The sequence below is a fragment of the Phyllostomus hastatus genome, unplaced genomic scaffold (genome assembly GCF_019186645.2).
Source record: "Phyllostomus hastatus isolate PE091 unplaced genomic scaffold, TTU_PhHast_1.1 phas_scaffold_1066, whole genome shotgun sequence".
Classification (NCBI taxonomy): Eukaryota; Metazoa; Chordata; class Mammalia; order Chiroptera; family Phyllostomidae; genus Phyllostomus; species Phyllostomus hastatus.
Genome location: NW_025334004.1, coordinates 16052852 through 16072694, shown reverse-complemented (window position 1 = coordinate 16072694; position 19843 = coordinate 16052852). Strand labels below are relative to the sequence as shown.

The 19843-nt window shown below is 39.3% G+C and overlaps 1 protein-coding gene across 1 annotated transcript in view; it reads left to right on the top strand.

The window, feature by feature from the left end:
• The window catches only part of CFAP43 (cilia and flagella associated protein 43), an 81062-nt gene that overhangs the window by 10438 nt on the left and 50781 nt on the right, over positions 1-19843 (top strand). The window contains exons 4-10 of the mRNA XM_045854402.1: positions 1032-1199; positions 3296-3446; positions 8778-8937; positions 12365-12432; positions 14153-14284; positions 17044-17160; positions 19104-19184. Of these exons, the coding sequence (XP_045710358.1) occupies positions 1032-1199; positions 3296-3446; positions 8778-8937; positions 12365-12432; positions 14153-14284; positions 17044-17160; positions 19104-19184 (877 nt within the window). The remainder of the gene's footprint in view (positions 1-1031; positions 1200-3295; positions 3447-8777; positions 8938-12364; positions 12433-14152; positions 14285-17043; positions 17161-19103; positions 19185-19843) is intronic.

Genomic DNA, 19843 nt, shown 5'->3' with positions numbered 1-19843 from the left:
CACACATAGTCCTGTGGTCTTTGTTCCTACGTCTCCAGTAGCCCGGGCTTGCAGTTGTATGCATCCAGGCATGACAGTTTTTGCTGGGTACTTGAGGCAGAAAGTCAAAAGATCCAAAGAACCAGCAATAGAATGATTGACATGACAGACAGGATGTTTGTGACAAGAATGAAAGGCGGGGAGAGCAGGAGGAAGCCAGACGACCAAGTGAGCTTAATATGTATCGGTTCCACTTGCCCGATCACAACTCTGAACGGAGTGCTGGCTCCCTGTATGAGAGGGTAGCTGGCATTAATATTTTTCTCTTTATTTCCTCTAGCAAGGGACCTCGCTCATGGTAGGCATTCAAGTAATTCTCTTGAATAAATAAGTGAATAAATGAATTAATCAATTTTGAAGAACTAGTACTATGATTTAAAAAACTCAGTGAATGATTGCCCAGACTGGAGTGGCTCAGTTGGTTAGGTGTCGTCCTACAAAATGAAAGGTCACCCATTGATTCCTGGTCAGGGCACAAGCCTGGGCTGCAGATTCAGTCCCCGCTGGGGCGCATATGAGAGGCAACTGATCGATGTTTCTCTCCCTCTCTTTCTCCCTCCCTTCCCCTCTCTATAAAAATAAATAAAATCTTCAAAATAACCCTCAGTAAATGATCAATCAGCATCAGTATATACAGCATACCAAGAACCATAGAGTACTCATATGTAGTATAGAGATTTAGACATATACACTTATTTTTTGGCAAATGTGATGATATATTTCATTTTCTAGATTTGGATGAATTAAATGCAAATTTAATGAAGAAGATAAAACAGTCTTGGTAGCATATGAGTAATATTTTAAAAATAGTTCTTTTGCTTTAACAAATATAGTATAATGATAAGCATAGTAAAAAATTGACATTGTCATAGATTATATAAATTATATAATAAATTGTCTCAATTTATATAAATTATATTCAAATAATTAGATAAATGTTCTCAAGATACGAGATTCAAACTATCTTTTACCAAATGCAATTTTTCTCTAAGGAACTGGGAATTGGGTGTCATTTTGTGTAAGAAGTCACAACCTGGTATGGATGTGAGCCAGATGACTTTTAACCCCATGAACTGGCGCCAGCTGTGCTTGTCAAGTCCAAGTTCAGTGACCGTGTGGACCATTGAAAGAAGTAACCAGGAGCATTATTTCAAAGCAAGGTGAGAGACTTCATTGCAATACAGTATAGTGGTGGTCTGCGTTTGCATTCATGTAATGTGATCAGATTAATTTGATGAATTACACTTTACTTTTTTTACGTTTTTATTTATTTATTTTTAGAGAGGAGAAGGGAGAGAGGGAAATATCAATGTGTGGTTGGCTCTCGCACGCCCCCTACTGGGGACCTGGACTGCAACTCAGGCATGTGCCCTAGACTGGAAATTGAACTGGTGACCCTTTGGTTTGCAGGCCGGCATTCAATTCACTGAGCCACACCAGCAAAGGCCGATGAATTAAATTTTATATGTATATCTTAAGTTACAACATCTTTCTACATATATAATGATCTTGGAGTGGTTGTTTGCGTTTTTAAAATATTCTCCGTGACTTGATTTTCCAATAAGGTTCTTTTAAATATCAAGTCCTCCTAGAGCTTTATCCACCATCATTTAATTTTCCAAAATTGTATTTGCTCTTACTATTTCAAAACAATTTTTTGCTCCTATTACTTTGATACCCAACTGAAATCCCCAAAATAAGAAACTTTTAGGTATGGAAATTTTATATAGATTATACCTTCAGCCACATTATCTATAAATAAAAGGGTAGTTGCAGATAGTAGATCACTGGAGTTACTGTTTATTAATAAATAGAAGTGATCAAAGAGAAATTCTATGACCAATGCCCTGGTGACAGTTGATGAGAATGGTGTCTTGGGTGAAAAGGGTTCAAAGATTCAGGTGCCCCTGTGCTGACCATACTCTCCCAAGGCAAAGACTAAGGAGATGTCGGCTACTACATCCTTGAAATTGAAATTTTTGAAAACTACCTTCTTCATAGAAATGTAAATCTGGTAAATAAAGTTTTCTAAATGGAGAGCCCTAAGAGAGACACTTCTCTCTGCTCAGCACTGTTCATGTCACAGTTTCATTTTTACAAGGGTACACTGGGTAGCCAGCTCTGTCCCCAAGCAGAGTTGACAACACAAACTTTTTTTTTAAGATTTTATTTACTTATTTTTTAGACAGGGAAGGGAGGGAGAAAGAGAGAGAAACATCAATGTTCGGTTGCTGGGGGCCGTGGCCTGCAACCCAGGCATGTGCCCTGACTGGGAATCGAACCTGCGATGCTTTGGTTTGCAGCCTGCGCTCAATCCCCTGAGCTACACTAGCCAGGGCTGACAACACTAACTTTTCATAAAATAGGTGATGTCTCCAGCAGATCCTTGCCAGGGTAGGCAAGTAATTTATTATACCTTTCTCTCTTTTTGCTACCCTTGAATATTCTCTTTTAAATACTGAGTTGTGATTTTTCTATGAACAAAGTGGGAGGCGAAGGGAGTGGACTTTCCAGTTCAGAAAGCAAGCAAGATTTTAAAATACTCAAGCTTTACATTTGAGTAGTAGGTACTAATTTTGCATGGCCATTTTACAAAATTATCCATCATTCATAAAACATAACCAAGGAATTTTTTATGTAACGCATAAAGCCACGAATTCTCCAAATTCATCTTGATAGCTATATTATGAGTTAAAAGTAGATATATGGCAAATTTGAGATGAATTCTTGATACCACAGGTCACAGAAGTAGCTCAATACAACCTACACATACGTTTGTTTTGACCCACAGTGTTTTTTAGTTGAATTAGTTGCCAACACCTAAAATTTGAGAGATTTCTCATGAGTATCCAAATTATATACATTCTCTTGAAATTTTGGGACCAGAATTCCCACACGTCAACAAGCCCCGTTGGCTGGAACTACGTGGTGCCTGCCACCTGTAGGAGGGAAAACAGCCGCCCATTTGCCACAGTTGCCGCCTTGCCACAGACAACCTGCCTGACCCCATCCGCATTCAGATTTATAATCCTACGTTAGATGTTAACTTTGAAAATTTTTTTAAATTCCTGTGTATTTAATTTGTAGCTGCACATTACTTATCTTTTTATGATATATATTTTAAAGTCTAATATTTTGCCCTTATCTATTTTATTTTATTTTTTTATGTTATAACAGCTCCCCACCAGTAAGCAACAGTTACATCAATAACTAGTTTCTGTTAATATGATTATTCTGATGTTTCTTTCTTCTGTAGGCCAGCAAAACTACCTACGGAAGATGGGTCATTTTTTGATGAAAAAGACTTAATATTCCCCAATTCGCTGCCCAAGGATCTCATGTATGGACCTGTCCTCCCACTGTCAGCCGTCGCTGGGCTAGTAGGCGAAGAGGCCGAAACTTTCAGGGTAATTGCCTGGCATGTCTGCCTGTTTGCCTTCACACAATCATCCCATGCGGCGTGCAGGGTAGCGAGACCCATCCTGGTTGCTGATACAGATTAGCCTGGAGACCAGGAGAGATGAAGATGCTGGAGTTTTGAGGTTTTGGGTGACTGGGAAGACAATGGCACTGCTAACTGAAAGAGGGAGCCCAGATGTGGTTTCAGTGTTGGAGTATACTGCATTTGGGGTGCTGGGAAGGCCTCCAGACGGAGATGTGGGGTAGAAGTTGGCAAAGTGACTATTAGGGAAAAGTCAGAGCTGCAGACACAGAGTGTCAGAGTCATTGCCGCAGATGGGCAGTGGAAGCCTGGAGGGGAGGGGTGAAAAAGGAGAGAAGGGGTGTGAGGGAAGACTGCCAAAGGGGAAACTGACTGCCAATGGTGGGTGGGTGGGGGGGCACAGTGGGGGAAGATGAGTGAGAAGGAACAGTCACAGAATAGGAGCAAGTCCAGGGAAGAGCCAGACAGTGGAAAACAATGGAAGAAAGTTTCAAAAGGGGGTTTGTCAGCAGTTGCATTCTCATTCATTCATTCATTCATTCAGCAAATTCGTCAGGCTCCTCCCATGTAGCAGGCACTGTTTTCGGCAATGGGGTTACATGGTGACCAACTGGGCATCATAATCCCTGCCTGTTGGAGCTTACATTCTATCAGGAAGACAGAGTAACAACACCCAAAGTCAGGAGATGTGTTACATCATTGCAAAATGTAATTATTTGAGCAGGCTAAATGGGGGATGGAGGTAAGGACAAGATTAACATGTGCTGGTCTGGCCTTTGGGGAGATGACACTTAAGGTGAGACTTTAAGGCCTCAGAGGCCATGCTACATACAAGCAGGGTACAGAGTGTCTAGGAAGAGGGGGACCTGCATGTACAAAGATCCTAGGGGGAGGAAATAATTCAGTGTGTTTGAGGAGCTGAGAAAAAAGCCATACAGCTGGAGCACAGTCAACGAGGGGAGAGTGAAAAGCAGGTGATGTTCGAGAGGGAGGAAAAGAGCAGAGAGCAACAGCACATGCCGTGCCTTTGAGACGAAGGTGAGGAGCTTGATTCCAAGCCTCTCCAACCTGCATTACGCGAGTGCTAAAAATAATTCAATGTGGTAGGTACCACAAAAATAAGCTCTGGCAAGCAAGAGAAAAGATTGTATGCTCTTTCTGTTTCTTCTAAAGAATGACAATTACTCACTTTTAGATTAGGGAAGATGACTCATTCCTTTCAATAGCACAGACCTGAGCCTTGGGAACCCAACCACACTCACCACGGTGGGGCAGCAAGGAGACACAAATAGATCAGCCATCAGGGTTTACAACTTAAAAAAAAAAGTTTCTGTGTTTAGTATTTGATTCCTAGGACTCCAAACCGTCAACTATCTCAAATCTTTTTTTTCTGGAGGAGCCCTCATCTTTCACATTTTGTACCAACACGATAAACCCTGCATAAAATATTTACATTTCAGGCAGTTGTCCTTGTCATTTGAAAAATGCTATTGGAATGCCTTCCCTCAATATCTAAATGTGGAGTTACAATTTTAAAAATGCTCATAGTTATATGAGCATTTGACATCTCTAAATCATACAAGGAATAGTAATAAAGTCTTGCACTTTGCATTTAAATAGGAAGTTAACTTTCCCAGTATTTATTTCTTTATTTTATAGATAAAGAAGGAGAGAAAAATGGCTAAAACATTAATTAATGTCTATACAATGACTGAAAGCATAAAATAGAGCTCAAATGTCTTGATTCTAATTCATTCCTTTGAATGGCATCTTTTTGCAACCTGGGTACCAGTGGCAAAGAAATCAGTAATGACTCGATCTATATAAGAGTCTTAGAAATTGACAAGCTGTGTACTTTTACAAAATTACAAACATTAAATGCTCTCATTATATCTCTTGTAGCTAATAATAGAAAGATCCATTAGAGGCCCTTAAATAGGCCCGCATCACGTTTCACAACCTATTTAGGGCATTAGAACTGTATCTAGTAGTAGCATGGGGGAATCAAAGGCAGATGTTATCTGGCCAGAGATTGGATCCCAAATAATTAATTTAATCTCAAGTGTCCATTTCCCTTTTTCCATCTACCTTAAAAAAAATAAGTTGCTAAATAAGAATCTCTTTTATAAACTCAAGTATTGTGAAACACATTCAGGTGCTTACATTTTCTAAAGCAAGATTGAGTTGGACTCAAGTTTTCGATGTTTGCTCTTCAAGTGACCAAAGTGTTTGAATCATGGTTCCAGAGGATTAAACAAAAAGGTGGTGTTATCAACAAATTTTTAAGTACTATCCATGCCTTTTCTTTTACAAGTCTCAAAATTTTCAGAATTAGAAATTATTGTTTCTACTCACATAATCCACATAATATCACATTTACTTTTTAAATGGCACAGAACAGCTCTGGCGGGTGTGGCTCAGTTGGTTGGAGCATCGTCCACACACAAAGGTCACGGGTTCAATTTATTCAATACTTAGGTTGTGGGTTCAATCCCTGGTCATGGCACGTATGGGGGGGCTACCCATCAATGTTCCTCTCTCACACTGATCTTCCCCCTCTGTCTCTTTCTCTCTCTCTCCCTCCTCCCCTCTCTCTGACATCAATAAACAAAAAAATATATATGGTTGGCACAGAAAACATTTATTAATGAAAGGAAGTAACAGGAAAACAAGCCGGGATTTATCTTAAAGTAAGAAAAGCCACACATAATACTAGTTTACCATAGCCAGCCAGAAAATTGCAAGTTTTAACCCCCACCTTCTGTTGCATATGCACAGATTCGCTGGTGCTGTGAGGACCAGATACGTGTGTCCTTAATATTTTAAACCCATTGCAATATGAGGTAGAGTCTGTCTTATCGTGATTTATAGTCTAAGGTTGTATGTCATTAAGACAACCCAAAAGACTTTTAAATAGTGGTGTTCAGAGAGTAATTCTTTTCAATGAGTCAAATCTCACACACCACAAAAATGTCATTAATTAGTAGCAGTTTAATCCATTTGGTTTTGTCCCTTTGTTTGTCCTACTGGATGGCCAGATTGTTATTCAAGTTTTATTTTCAACAATCTAAGGGCATGAGGGTATGAGATAGACCAATTATACAATCAAAGTCAATCTATTCTTTTAAAAATTATCGTGATTGTTCCTATGTATGATTTCTGCCTTGCTCGTGTGTCAAGATCCATCTCAAATGAGAATTCTCTTTCTCTACACTTCCTTCACCCCACCAAGAAGAACCAATTGCTTTCTTACGGGTGCCTGTGCAATACAGGGTGGGCAAAAATAGGTTTACAGTTGTTTGTATGGAAAACAACATAAGAATTAACTTAAAGTAACACAAGAATAAATGGTTTCATGTACTCACCACTTAACCCTACTTCTTCCCACCCCTGTATTTCCACACACTCCTCCGCCATAACCCACCACATTTTCTGAGTCTCGTGTTTGTTGATGCCGGTTCCTCCCTCAGTAGGTGGCTCTCCTCTTGAGAGGAGGGATTCCCTACGTCTTGGTGCAATGCCCAGTATGTAACCAAAGCCCAATGGATGTTTGCTGAAACATCAATTGTACAACAAATTTATATAAGTTGAGAATTTAGTAGAAATAGTTACTTTGATAGTGTCACACCTGCTTTACCTTAAAATGACATGCCTTTCCTAAGTTAAAAGAGCAGCATATGATATTCTATTCCATTAATTGAGTGTTTATTAGAAAGGTAACTTGCATGTGCTGGGAAGTTCTGAGTAGAAAACTCACCATCTGTGTGGGTGTGAAGTATTCCCCAACTGTGGAGCCAACTCCAGCTCACCCTGCTTCATTTTCCCCACAGCCCTTTGCAACACATAGCAGTCTGTATCTTGAACTCATTTATTTCACTCTGTTTCCCCTCACCAATATGTATGACTGCAGGGGTTTTTTTGTGTTTTCTGCATTGCCACACTCCTGTGCTTTGGGGTGCCATGAGTATCCAATAAATATTTGTTAGATGAATGAATACATGAATGAAATAAACATGGGACTCTCAAGGAATTTAGCAATTCTGGTAATTTGGCTCATTAAAAATGTTTTCTATTCCTATGGGTGTAAGGATGTATAAAGGAAACAAAGATATGTTGTAGCTAATGCAATTCTAGATACGAGTATAGCAAAACAAAAAGCTCAGATAAATACAAAACCTTCTGTTCTCCATACAAATGAAAACAAACAAACAAATTTAAGCTCCATAAGTTTGATTTGTTTAAATAGAAAGGAAGGAATGCCATGTTATGATATCCTGAGTTCACAATCTCAATCCTGGGGCGGGGGAGGCAAGGGGACATGCCCAAAACTGCTGTTACAACTACCTTGACCTCCAGGAAAGAGAGCAGGTGGTCCTAGGCTTACAAGGAGACCTGCTCCGTCCATACAAAAAGGGGAGGGGGGCACCCTCTGCTCTGCTGGTCACAAGCATTTAAGGCTGCCGGAGGCATAATACTGAGGTATTACTGTGTAAGGCAGCGACCAACAGACTATGATGTGCTTTTGTATGGCCCCAAGCTACAAATGTTTTTCATACTTTTTTAAGGGTTGTTTTAAAAAGGGGGGGTGGGGTGGGTATGTGGCAATACAGAGAGCAATGCAGTCCACAAAGCCTAAAACATTCCTTTATAGGGAGAATTTTACCTCACACCCTTGGCCCATATTATTTTTTAGTCTCCAAAGCCAACTTTTTTTCTAGGTACATCCCATAGATCGTGTGCATTTGACTTTGAGTTTTCCCTAAAATCAAAGTCACGTAGGGTGTTTCACGAACCAAACTGGACAGGCCACCAGAATCATACAAGGAGTCGTCTCCTCATTTGCCACGGAAGCTAACTAAGCAGGGCACCAAGGCAGCCTCTCCGCCGCTGCCCCAGGAAAACCACATCCAAGCCCCCTGCAGAAGCAGGAGGGAGGAATGTTATAAAAGTCTTCCTCACAAAGAGAGGTTGTAGCTAGATGATGACTTTCATAAATTCGAGATAAAAAAACCCCCCACCAGGAAACAGTATAGAAGTTACTAATCAAAACCCATGGAAATCTGTGACACTAGAACTCTGAATGCGTTGGCAAGAATGGCTTATTTTTTTCTAGTGAGTTAAGATGTAGAGAAGTGGAGGAAGAAAGGAGTTCGGTTAGATCTTAGCAAATGGTGGGGCCAATGAATGTACATATGTACATATTTGTTTCCTCTTGGAAATTGTTTTGTTGGGTATTTCTCTGGTTTTTAGGCCATAGTTGTTGTCATAATACAAGGTTTCTAATCTTTCCCTGCAGCCCAAAGATGATCTATATCCTTTGCTGCACCCGACTATGCACTGCTGGACTCCAACAAGTGACCTGTACGTTGGCTGTGAAGAGGGTCATCTCCTACTGATTAGTGGAGAAACCTTGAAGGTGACTGTGCTTAATAAGGCAGAAGACATACCATCAGTGGGTGAGAAACTACTTTGCTTTATATTCCCAAAAGTGTACAACCGTTGGTGATGGTTTTGCACTTGAAGATGAATGTTTCATTTTCTATGTTTCTCTTTCTTAGAGACATCTTGGATTCCTTCTTCTCCTTTATCCTGTAGTCCTAAACCTTCTAGCTACCTAATGTTTCTTAAATATTACATGCTCCAGACACTCTGCTAACACTCTCTAATGCAGTAATCCTATAACCTATAGGATTCCTAATAGATTATATAAATCCCAATCTATAATTCATGTAATCCTCAAAACAGCTTTACAAGGAGGTACATTTTTATCTCCATGATATAGAGGAGGAAATGGAGGCATTGAGAAGTTAACAAACCTGAATTCCCATAACTAGCAACCTGTGGCGCTGAAACCTGAGCCAGGCTACAAAATGCAGAGTCTGCATTCTTAGCTACCTTGCCGCCTCCTTTCCCATACATATGCCTGTTCTGTTTAATAAGCTAATGTGTTCTTTCCTGCCCTCTGTCCTCTCAACACCTTTCTCTATGGTGCTCTTCTAAGTCCAACTGCCATCTTGAAAGTTGCCTTTATGCTAAGTGGTTAGAATTTCCAAGAGAACATGATCAATATTCTCTTTAGGTCTGGTGTCCATTCCCAGTCCCATCAGTTCTAGCTGGAGTTGGGCCTGTGATGCAGGAGGGACTAGGAGTAGACCCTTTGAGAAGGGAACTCTGCCAGAGCAAACCCCACACCTGTCCATTGCACTCTCCATTCCAGTTACTCTTATTACTTCACACCTTGACTTTTGCAGCGACCTTAGGACTGACTTCATTGACCTTAATCAACAGCTGGCTCAAGCCAGGCAGCTCATTCCTGCCAAACTGCCCTTCTTGAAGACTGTTTTTAGCATGTAACTCAAGGATTACTCCACCTTGCTTTCAAGTCCTCTCTAGTCTGGTCCTACCTGTTCCATTCAGTGTTAGTTCCTACTACTCCCCAGTACAAGTCTCCTGTCTAGACATCAGTTCTTCCCATCGTTCCACAGACATGACTTCTGGCTCATCCCCTTGCCACTCTGCTCTCTGAACTCACCAGTTCCCAGCTCAAACACTACTGCCCACAGCAAGTGTCCACCAGTGGCAGGGTCCCTCCTCAGCCACTCCCTCTCCCATCCCTGACTCTTACTCCACTGATACAACTGAGACGGTTAGATTCGACGTTCCTTTACTCTCACCTGTACCCTCCAGGCTTTGTTCACTCTCTAATCTCGCATCCACGGTGCCATCCCGCAGCTTTCCAAAGAGTGAACCTTTTTTTCTGGCCTGCATTTCCAATGTCACTTACTCCCACTTGAGACTTTTTAGTTCTCATCACTCTTGGGCTCTCCCTAACTTCTGCCTTCTGCTATTTGCAGTGACCTTTGTCTAGGATGTGCCTCTCTTCCTTGTTTACCTGGTAAAATTGTCCTCTGTGGAGCCTTCCCTGCTCTCACCCCACCTGCAGGCACAGTTAGGTGCCCAGTCTGGAGTTCCTTCAGACTTGGTGCTTCCTCAGAGCCGCACCCTGTCCCATCAAGACGCCTCATGTGCATGTCCGTCTTCCCCACCAGTCGTCAACTCTCTGAAGCCAGGAATTGTGTGTCACTTGTCCTTTGCCTCCAAAGTTTAATCCCAGAGGTTTCTACACAGTAAATTAGTGCCTGTATGTATGTGTAAAATGAATTATAAAACAATGTTTCTCATTTCCAAATTTCTGTCACACTTGTAGTATATTATACCCAATTTAGGACCTAATCATGTGTAGTTGGACATGTAAGCTATTTCTTCCTGTATACTATTTCTAATTGTTTTCATAGTACTTCCAAAATAGATGTTTATCAAATCACATGTGTAAACCAAAGCACTAAGCACGAAGCAAGGTGCTTCAGAGTTGACACTGATGGCAAATATTCAATCTCATAATCTCTACTTTCCAGTGATTTCTATTTTATTAAAGACTATGACAACTAGCCATTTAATTACAATCAGGTAGAATAGGATGATTTCGCCAAGGGAGGACTTCACCAAGTTCTGTGGGAATTCGGAGGAGGGAAACGGACCAAGTTAAGTTACTTTGAAGGTGGTATTTGAAATGGCCCTTGAAGGATGGGCTCACAGACAGAGATAAGAGTAGGTAGACTTTTTGGCAATGGTATCTGTGTAGAGAAAAAAAGTGTGGGGTAGGTGGAGATACAAGAAGTGGTACAGTTTGTCTGGAGCACCAGGTTTTACGCAGGGGTAGTGGGGAACGAAAAGTCATCTAGACCATATTTGCCCTTAAATGTAAGCTGACATGTTTCTAGTTAATTCAACTGACAGTGGACAGACATCAAACATTCCTGAATGGGGATGTACCACATCTGGTTTGTGCTTAGGGAGGTTCATTTAGCCTTTGTTCAAGAAAGGAAGATCCTAGAAGCAGGTGGCTATAAGCAACAGGCACCTGGACTAGGGAAGGGGTCATAAGAAGCTGGACTTTCGTAGCAGCTGGACTGGGAAAGAAGAGACTGCTGGGAGGTAAATAGTCCTCGAAGGAAAAGACAGTATCCTTCTTAACATCTGGAAAAATGCCGAGCACCTAATACACAGTAAACAAACAATTTGATGGATGCCATCTGAGATTTTGATCTTGAAGTTCTCATGGTTTCTTTACATAACAAGTAATAAGCTTTTGTTATTTTCCTTCAAGGACAATGTATTTTTATTGACATGTAATTAGCATATAATATTATATTAGTTTCAAGTATACAACATCCAAGGCAAATATTTTATTAATAAGTGATGAGAGGGGAAGGAGGAGAGGGCAAACAGGGAAAGAGGGGGAAGAGTCTGGTTAAGGAACATTTGTAAGGACCCAGGGTAACGGACACCAGGGTGGGGACTGACTGAGGGGGGGTGGAAGGCAGGGCAGGGGAGGGCAACGGGGGGGATATTGGGACTAGTGTAGTTAAACAACAATAAAAAATGCTCTTAGAGAACTTTTTCTTTCTTTTACCAATGTGCTTTATTTACTGAGGTATAAATTTACACACCATAAAATGTTCAGAACTTCAGTATACAGCTTGATGATGATAATATAGTTTTTTCCCTTGGTGTCCTAAAATCTCTGACAAGGCTTTCATATATATATATATATATATACTAACTATTACTACAATATATATGTCATAGATCTGATGACACTGACCTCAAAAAAACTTGTGTGATTTACAGTAGTAATCATGGCTAAGCAGCCTTCATTAGTCATTTCTTGGGAGGCGTCATGGCACATATTCTAATACGAAATTGGTTTTTAGAAAAAAAGGATTACAAACAAATGAGCAGTGCTCAGAAATCAGATGAGATGAAGTACTCTGTGTTGCACTTTTGTGTCCTCGGTTTCACGTTGTTTTTCTTTTCCGAAAGACGGAAGACTTCTCATCAGCCCGATCACCATGGTGTACCAGAAGGGAGGTGTGCTTGCTTCTGGAATAGTAATGTATTTTTTTCTTCAAAATTAATTGCTTTCAAGAAAATATACAATTGCCATTTGCTGTCATTTATTGTTATGAGCCATCATTTGTGATGTCAGTTTCTGTCAGATTATTAATTAAAATTGTTTCCTTCTTGGATGCTATTATAAAACTTTTTATGAGAATTTCAAATATATACAAAAATAGTGATCACAGTATCATGAACTACCATCTATCTATCTTATTGCAAAAAGGCAAAAATAAACATTTAAAAATCCATGCCTCCTCCAAACACCTAATGTCTGTCACCCAATTTCATTCTTTTTTGTGTAGCTAATGTATTGAGTTTTCAGACACAAATGGGACCTTTCGTCCAAGCTTTAGCTTAGCCTCTTCTGTGTGCCCATTTAGTTTACCTGTAACATACTGTTATTCATGTTATTAATTCATATTAATAGCCAGCATTTACTTGCTGCTTATTTTGTGCCAGACACCATTCTAAGTGTTTTTCCTTATATTACCTTATCATTTCTATTTTAAAATTTTCCTTTTTATTGTATTTTTATTACCATTTATCTGCCCTCCACCTTCACAACAACCCTACTGAGTAGAAGCTATTAATGAAGGAACCAACTCCTTCTGAGTTCCCTCAGCCTCAGCAGGTCTGCCAAGGGGTCAGCCCATGTTACTTTCCCGTGCTGTGGTGGTCAGTGCTGATAAGGTTTGGAGCTGACCTCCACTAAGATCTCAGGTCTGTTGGTCACTGTCCTGAGACTGCTGTTGGCTTTGTGTCTTCTGTTGCCACAGATCACATCTCCAGAGAGGTCCTGGAAGTAGCTAGTCAGTGTTGCCAGGGTAAGAGATATAGCTCCACCAATGAGAAACAATCTGGATTTGCAGTGGACTACCCCCACCTCCTACATGTAGTCTGCATTTGTGTGGCCTTGGTGTTTTCTGAAAACTAATTTAAAGAAAGGAGTGGAGCATCTGCTCCGGTGCGCGATAGAGAATGAGGATAAGAATGATGAAATCACCTTGCATGTTCCCCTCAGTGTCTGAACCTAGCCATCTCACAAATGCTTACTCTTAGTTATAATGGGGTCTACTCTAGACATTATGTGTGAGTTTGACCAAAGCCTCTTCACTATTGTAGAAGTAACTCAAATTCCTCCTGAGAGTAGTTAAACTAAAATAAATCTGTTCATAATCAACCAACTAACCAACTAGCTCATTTTATTGGATACTTACATTGGAAGAATATAAAGAAAACAAACAGTACCCTCCCTAACATTTGAGCCATTTAGGAAGACAAGAAATTCTACGTAACAATGATTAAAGGGCAGACATTAAGACTGGTGTCCTTTGAAGTAAGGAGACTGCTATATATACAAACCACACGATCAACTCTGCCTCGTTTTCCCCACCTCCCTATAAGAAAGAAGGTAATAAGAAGATAGATGCTAGAAAAGTTCAAAGAAAGGAGAGTTCAGTAAAATTTTAGGTAATTGAAAAATGTGTCGCAAATGAGATAAAATTGAATCTTGACCGGGAAATATGGTTAAAAGTTTTCTAAATAAAGGTGAGAAGACAGGGCATTCTTGATAATGTAAATATAGATAAAGATTCCAAAAAATAAACAGTAGGGGGTAATCAATGACTCTTAGCTTGTCTGATAAGGAAAGTATACCATGCATTGATGAGACTGATTTTCTGCATTTATCTCATTGTTTTTGATCTCTAGGATGGCTTTGTGTATTCTTTTATTATTAAAGATTCAACTTACAGAATAGAGGATTTTCTTGAGGTTGAACAGCCTGTGGAGTGTTTGATGTTTTCTCCCAGTTACAAAATGTTGCTGATTCAAACAGACAAGGTATGCTAGATGGTGATTTCTTGGTATGCAGTTTTCAGATTGTTATCATCATTGCATCACAGGAATGAAGGGCAGGGTAGGTTGCATAATGATACTCTCCAATTCAGGACTCTTTTAAGTTGCAAATGAAAAAACACACACACATTTAAAAGGTTTTACTAACAAAGGGAGTTTTGTTTGTTTTTGTGCATGTAACTGAAAGGGCAAGGAGTTCATCTGAATCCAAGAGCTCCCCTAAAGCCACTGGCCTTGCTGTTCTGCCATCTCTTGGCTCTGGTTCCTCTCTGCTGTCTGTCTCCCTTTCCCTGCAGACTCACCACTATGAAGTCAGAAGAGCCTCCTGTAACTCTAGTGTGTATTTCTATCTTTTTTGTCGACCATGATGGAAAAATACCAAATAGAAAACAATATCCTTGAATCTAGACTCATTGTACTAATTCAGGTCACCTCTCCCACCATCTGTCAATTATTGTGTCCAGATGGATTTTAAGCTCTGATTGGCCAGGCCTGCCCTTGGTCCCTGGGTAGAGTCAACCCACCCAAACATAAACTGAGATGGAGATCATGAGTTGTTCTCTGAGGAAAACATGGGTTCTGTAAGAAAAGAAGGGAAAGAAATAAATACAAGGTAACATCAGATGTCCACCTCAATTATACTATTAGAAAGACTCCTAATTAATGGAATGACCTTCAGAGCCCAGGATTAGCAGCAGTTTATATTGTTTGGCAACAATTTTAGACAAATTACAAACAGAGTTCAATGATTTTCTGCCTAAATGGAGTTTAAATACAAATATGGAAAGACTGTAGTTTCTGATAATTATCAGAAGTTAAAACAACTGTTCTATTTTAATAAATGACAAGTAAATGACAAACTTAAAATATTTAGAACAGGAAATAATAAGAATACAAAAATAGTATAACAGAAGGTAGAAAGAGCCAAATAAAACTTCTAAAAAAGAAAACTACACTAAAAAAAGTAAAAATTAAATCAATGTGTCTAACAGAAATTGGACATAGCCAAAGACAGAATTAATGAACTGGAAAACAGATTAGAAGAAGTTACCCAGAATGTAGCCCAGAGCCTTAAGAGGCAGGAAATGCAGAAGGGAGGGTATGATACATGAGTGATACCATGAAAAGGTCTAATATATGGTCGATTGAAATCCCACAGAGAAGAGAGAGTGGGACAGAGGCAATACTTAGAGAGATATTTTTCAGAACTGATTAAAGACATGAATTTACAGATTCAAGAGACCCAGTAAATCCCAAGCAGGAGACCTAAAAAGATACCCACACTGAGATTTAACAGAGTGAAATTGTTGAAAAATAAAGACAAAGAGAAAAATCTTAAAAGAAGTCAAGAGAGAAAAAATGATTATTTCAAAGGAATTTCAATTAGACAAACAACTGGCTTCTATGTGGTAATATTCTAAGTAAGAAATAGTGAATATAGCTTCTGTGTAGTGCTGGGGTCAGCAAACTATGAATCCTCTAGTAGAACGTAAGCTCCATGAGGACAGGGGATTTTGTCTATTCTGTCCTCTGATGTAGCCCCAGCATCCAGACCAGTGTCTGGCACAGTGTACCCAGGTAATACAGGATCCCGCAGAAGTAATGCCTGCTTGAGTGTGGTTGGTAGGGTAATAATGTAGGTGTAATAATGTATAGTTTTAATTTGAACATTTCACCTAAAATGTCATATGATGTGCTTAAGTGTGTTATTGTTGTTACAGAATTACATGCTTATGATTTTTTTAAAAATTTATTTATTTATTTTTAGGGAGGGGAGGGAGGGAGGGGGGGAGAGAGAGAGAGAGAAGGAGAGAGAGAAACATCAATGTGCGGTTGCTGGGGTTTATGGCCTGCAACCCAGGAATGTACCCTGGCTGGGAATTGAACCTGGGACACTTTGGTTCCCAGCCCGCACTCAATCCACTGAGCTACGCCAGCCAGGGCTCATGCTTATGATTTTTTAATAAAAGATTTTTATAATAAAAAGGGGGCATTATTTGTACTGGACCCTGTATTTCTTGAGATAATGAATGAAAGGTAAAATCAGTAAATATCTACCAGATTTTAGAGTCTACAAAGATGTATTTCTTATATAAATAAGAACAAAAATATTCATGTTTAACTGAACTTGAAGAACTTGTGATTAGTAGGCAGGAGGCTTCTTATTGCAAGTTAAGTGACCATACCATATTATAGTTACTTGGCAGAGATGCATAATTTAAAGGATATGTTTCGGGTTGTGTTTTTTTTTTTTTTTTGAGAAGTGAATTTTGGAGCTGAGAATGATGAAGTCATAAAGTGACAGCTTTGGCCCCATATTCACAATTTCCACAGAGACTTATTAAAAGTTTTTGTTAGCATCCTCCATGATCTAGTGCGTAATAAGACTTAGTTCATCTTAACAACTTTTCTGGTTTCCCACATATTTCAAATTTCCTACATCAATAGTTAGAAAAAATTTTTATTACATTTTATAACTTAAAAAATGAATGCCTGAGGTTGAAGAAAAGAGTACCCCATTTATTCATTATCACAAAAGATGAATGAATTAATAACAAACATTAAGCATTTAGATTTTTAAGTTCCTCAAGGTCAGGGTCTTAAGGAGTTGATCTGTAATATCCCATCACCTAGTCCCATTAGTGCCTTGCTCACAGAAGGCATTTAATAAATGTTTGGTGAATTGCTCACATAACAATTGCATTAATTTTCCTTCTTTTTTTTTTCTTTTGGTATATTTAAAGGGATCTGTGTACATTTACACTTTTGGTGAGGAGCCAACCTTGGATAAAGTCCTGGAGGCTTGTGATGGGCAATTTCAGGCAATTGACTTGATCACACCTGGAAACGAATACTGCATAGTAAGGAATATTTTATTGTGTCACAATAGAGTTTAAAGATGAGATTTGGAAAGTCCACATGCAACTTGATACAAATAGGAGATAGAGGTTATCCTTGAAGATGAGGTAGAAATGCTAACCACTTTCATCATCAAATGTACTCCCTAATTAGAATGACTTTATCATACTGAAATTCCATAATAGTAATTCTCTGTCAGTGGCCAAGGCAATTGAAATTTTAGGAAACATTTTGTTTATATTCACCATACAGATTTTCCAAGCCAGACCTTTGAACACACTCATTGCTAATGAGTCATCTACACTCATGAAACTGTTAGTACTTATCACCTTTCAGAGTGATGTGGCCCCACGTGGGGATGAAAATGAAGAAGTGGCCATGCACGAAATATGAATTCAGTCTAGTCAGAAATAAAAATATCTACCCTTTGCATTTAGAAAAGAATCTTTTTTCCAGGTGTTTAACTATTTACCTATTGTTTATCTCAAGAAACGTATTTCACTTTTCCTATGATTTATCAGCAAATCCATTAGGAATTTGGGAGTTATAGCAAATAAAAAGTACATAGATTGTGGAATAGTTACACTTGGGTTTTCTTCTAATCTTGAAATTCTGATTATGTGATTTTTCATCCAGGTATCCTCTGATAAGCATTATGTATATTCTTATGGTTGTTTCAACTCAGTTGAAAATTCTAAGCAAGCTTTCCACATGTAGGATTTAGATACTTGATCCACATTTTCATGTTTCCCACTCCCTGGCAGTCAGAAAACAACTTAAATTGCACCTCATTGTAGTTACGTTAAGCTGCTTTCAGTCTTGAGCCTGTGAAAGAGTAAAAATTATTTGTTAAAATGAACAACAGGAACTGCAGGTTTCCAGTCCAGCATGTAAGGAGACTTACAACAAGAAAAAAGCTGCATGGATTTAAAATCAGCAATTCTTCTTAGACCCACCAGGGAATTGAGGTCACAGGGAAGACCGCTGTCCCCCAAATTACAGACAGGCAGACCCACAGCTTAGGGAGCAGACCCGCACTGGAGCCAGTACCTGGGCGGGGGGGCAGGATTGCAACAGAAAAATATGCACGTCTCAGGTCTTATTTAAGAAATCTCATGAAAATTCCGAGAGAGCAGGAGGAAACAAAAACAGGAACACTAGAGGAGGCAACTCAGATGTCTTTCAACAGGAGAGTGAATAAACAAATTGGGGTACATCCATATAATAGAATAGTATTCATCACTGAAGAGAAATTCACTATTAAGCCATGAAAAGACAGAGGAAACTTAACTGCATATTGTTAGGTGAAAGGAGCCACTTTGGTAAGGCTGTACGATTTCCTCCATACGACATTCCGGAAAAGACAAAACTATGGAGAGCGTAAAAAGATCAGTGGTTTTCAGGGGTCCAGTGAGAGAAGGAGGGAAGGACGAGGTGGAATAGAGGATTTTCAGGTTGGCAAATGTACCACATTAATACAAGATGTCAATAACATGGAAATTGTATGTATGGGAGAGGAGGGAAATCTATGTGCCTTCTGTTCACATTTTCTTTCGTCCTGAAATTACTCTTAAAAACAAAGTCTATTAATCAAATGAACAATGATGTATAATTTCCTATTTCTAGATTTGTTCTCTAGGCAATAATCTACTGAATTTTCAAGTAATTTTTATTTCAATTGTGTTACTAAGAAAATAATCTTTATTTCACATTTGTAAGCCTAATTAGTTTTTATGTTACTTAAGTCACATTAAAAATAGTAGTTAATGTGTTAACATCAAAAGTATTGATGCTGAGATTGTGAAATAATTGTAATCCACATGAAAAGAATAAAATTTTATGCTAAATAACCGGAGTGATAGATGTACTAGAAAGGGACTTAGAACATCCTTCCAAAGCAGAGTCCTGTTTTCCACTCAGAGTTTTGTGCCTCTCGCTTTCACAGACACTCACGTATTCGGGGGAAGCTTGTGTTTGGTGTTTAGAGGATGGAGCTTTTGTCAGCAGGATTAATCTGAACACCCCAGTAAGTATGCCTTATAAATAGATTTCAAAAAAATATCGAATTTTAATCTAATCTACTTTTGCATGTTCACCTGTCAATAGTCTGGGGCAGTACTTGTTACAGATGCTTTATTGCTTTTTTACCTTGTATATTTAGAGTAATTCTTGTGCGTAAAGTATATTCCACAGCCCAGAGGATGGAACTTCAGGTACTCCACTGTATAGAGGAAAGGACAAGTGTTTCTGTGCTTGCAGTCATTTCTGAAATTCCAGCGGCTTATCTCTCTTCCATGCTGTAACTTCGCTGCCGATTGGCAGCGTCTCTGCTCCTCTCCATCTCTCAGGGAGAGGGCTGCTGGAGGCTCCCCCAGCTGATGACTCCGCAGTGCCAGGGCTACGGGAAGAGAGTGCTAGGGGGTCTTGAGTTAGCAGTTAAGTGCTTTTACTCAGAAACAAAATATCCCCTTGGTAATAACTAGCTAAATAGCCCCATCTAATCCCAACGGGATTAGTTAGCAATGAAAGAAAATTGCCATTGTAAGCAGTTTGAGCCAAAAATTTAAAAGTAGAGTTATTGGGTCAATCAACTATAATGTATAGAACTTGTCTGGCCTCAGGAGGAGCTCAACCCACCTGCGTACTGTATTTAGTTTCATTTAGTGGTACGCAAGTGCCACAGGT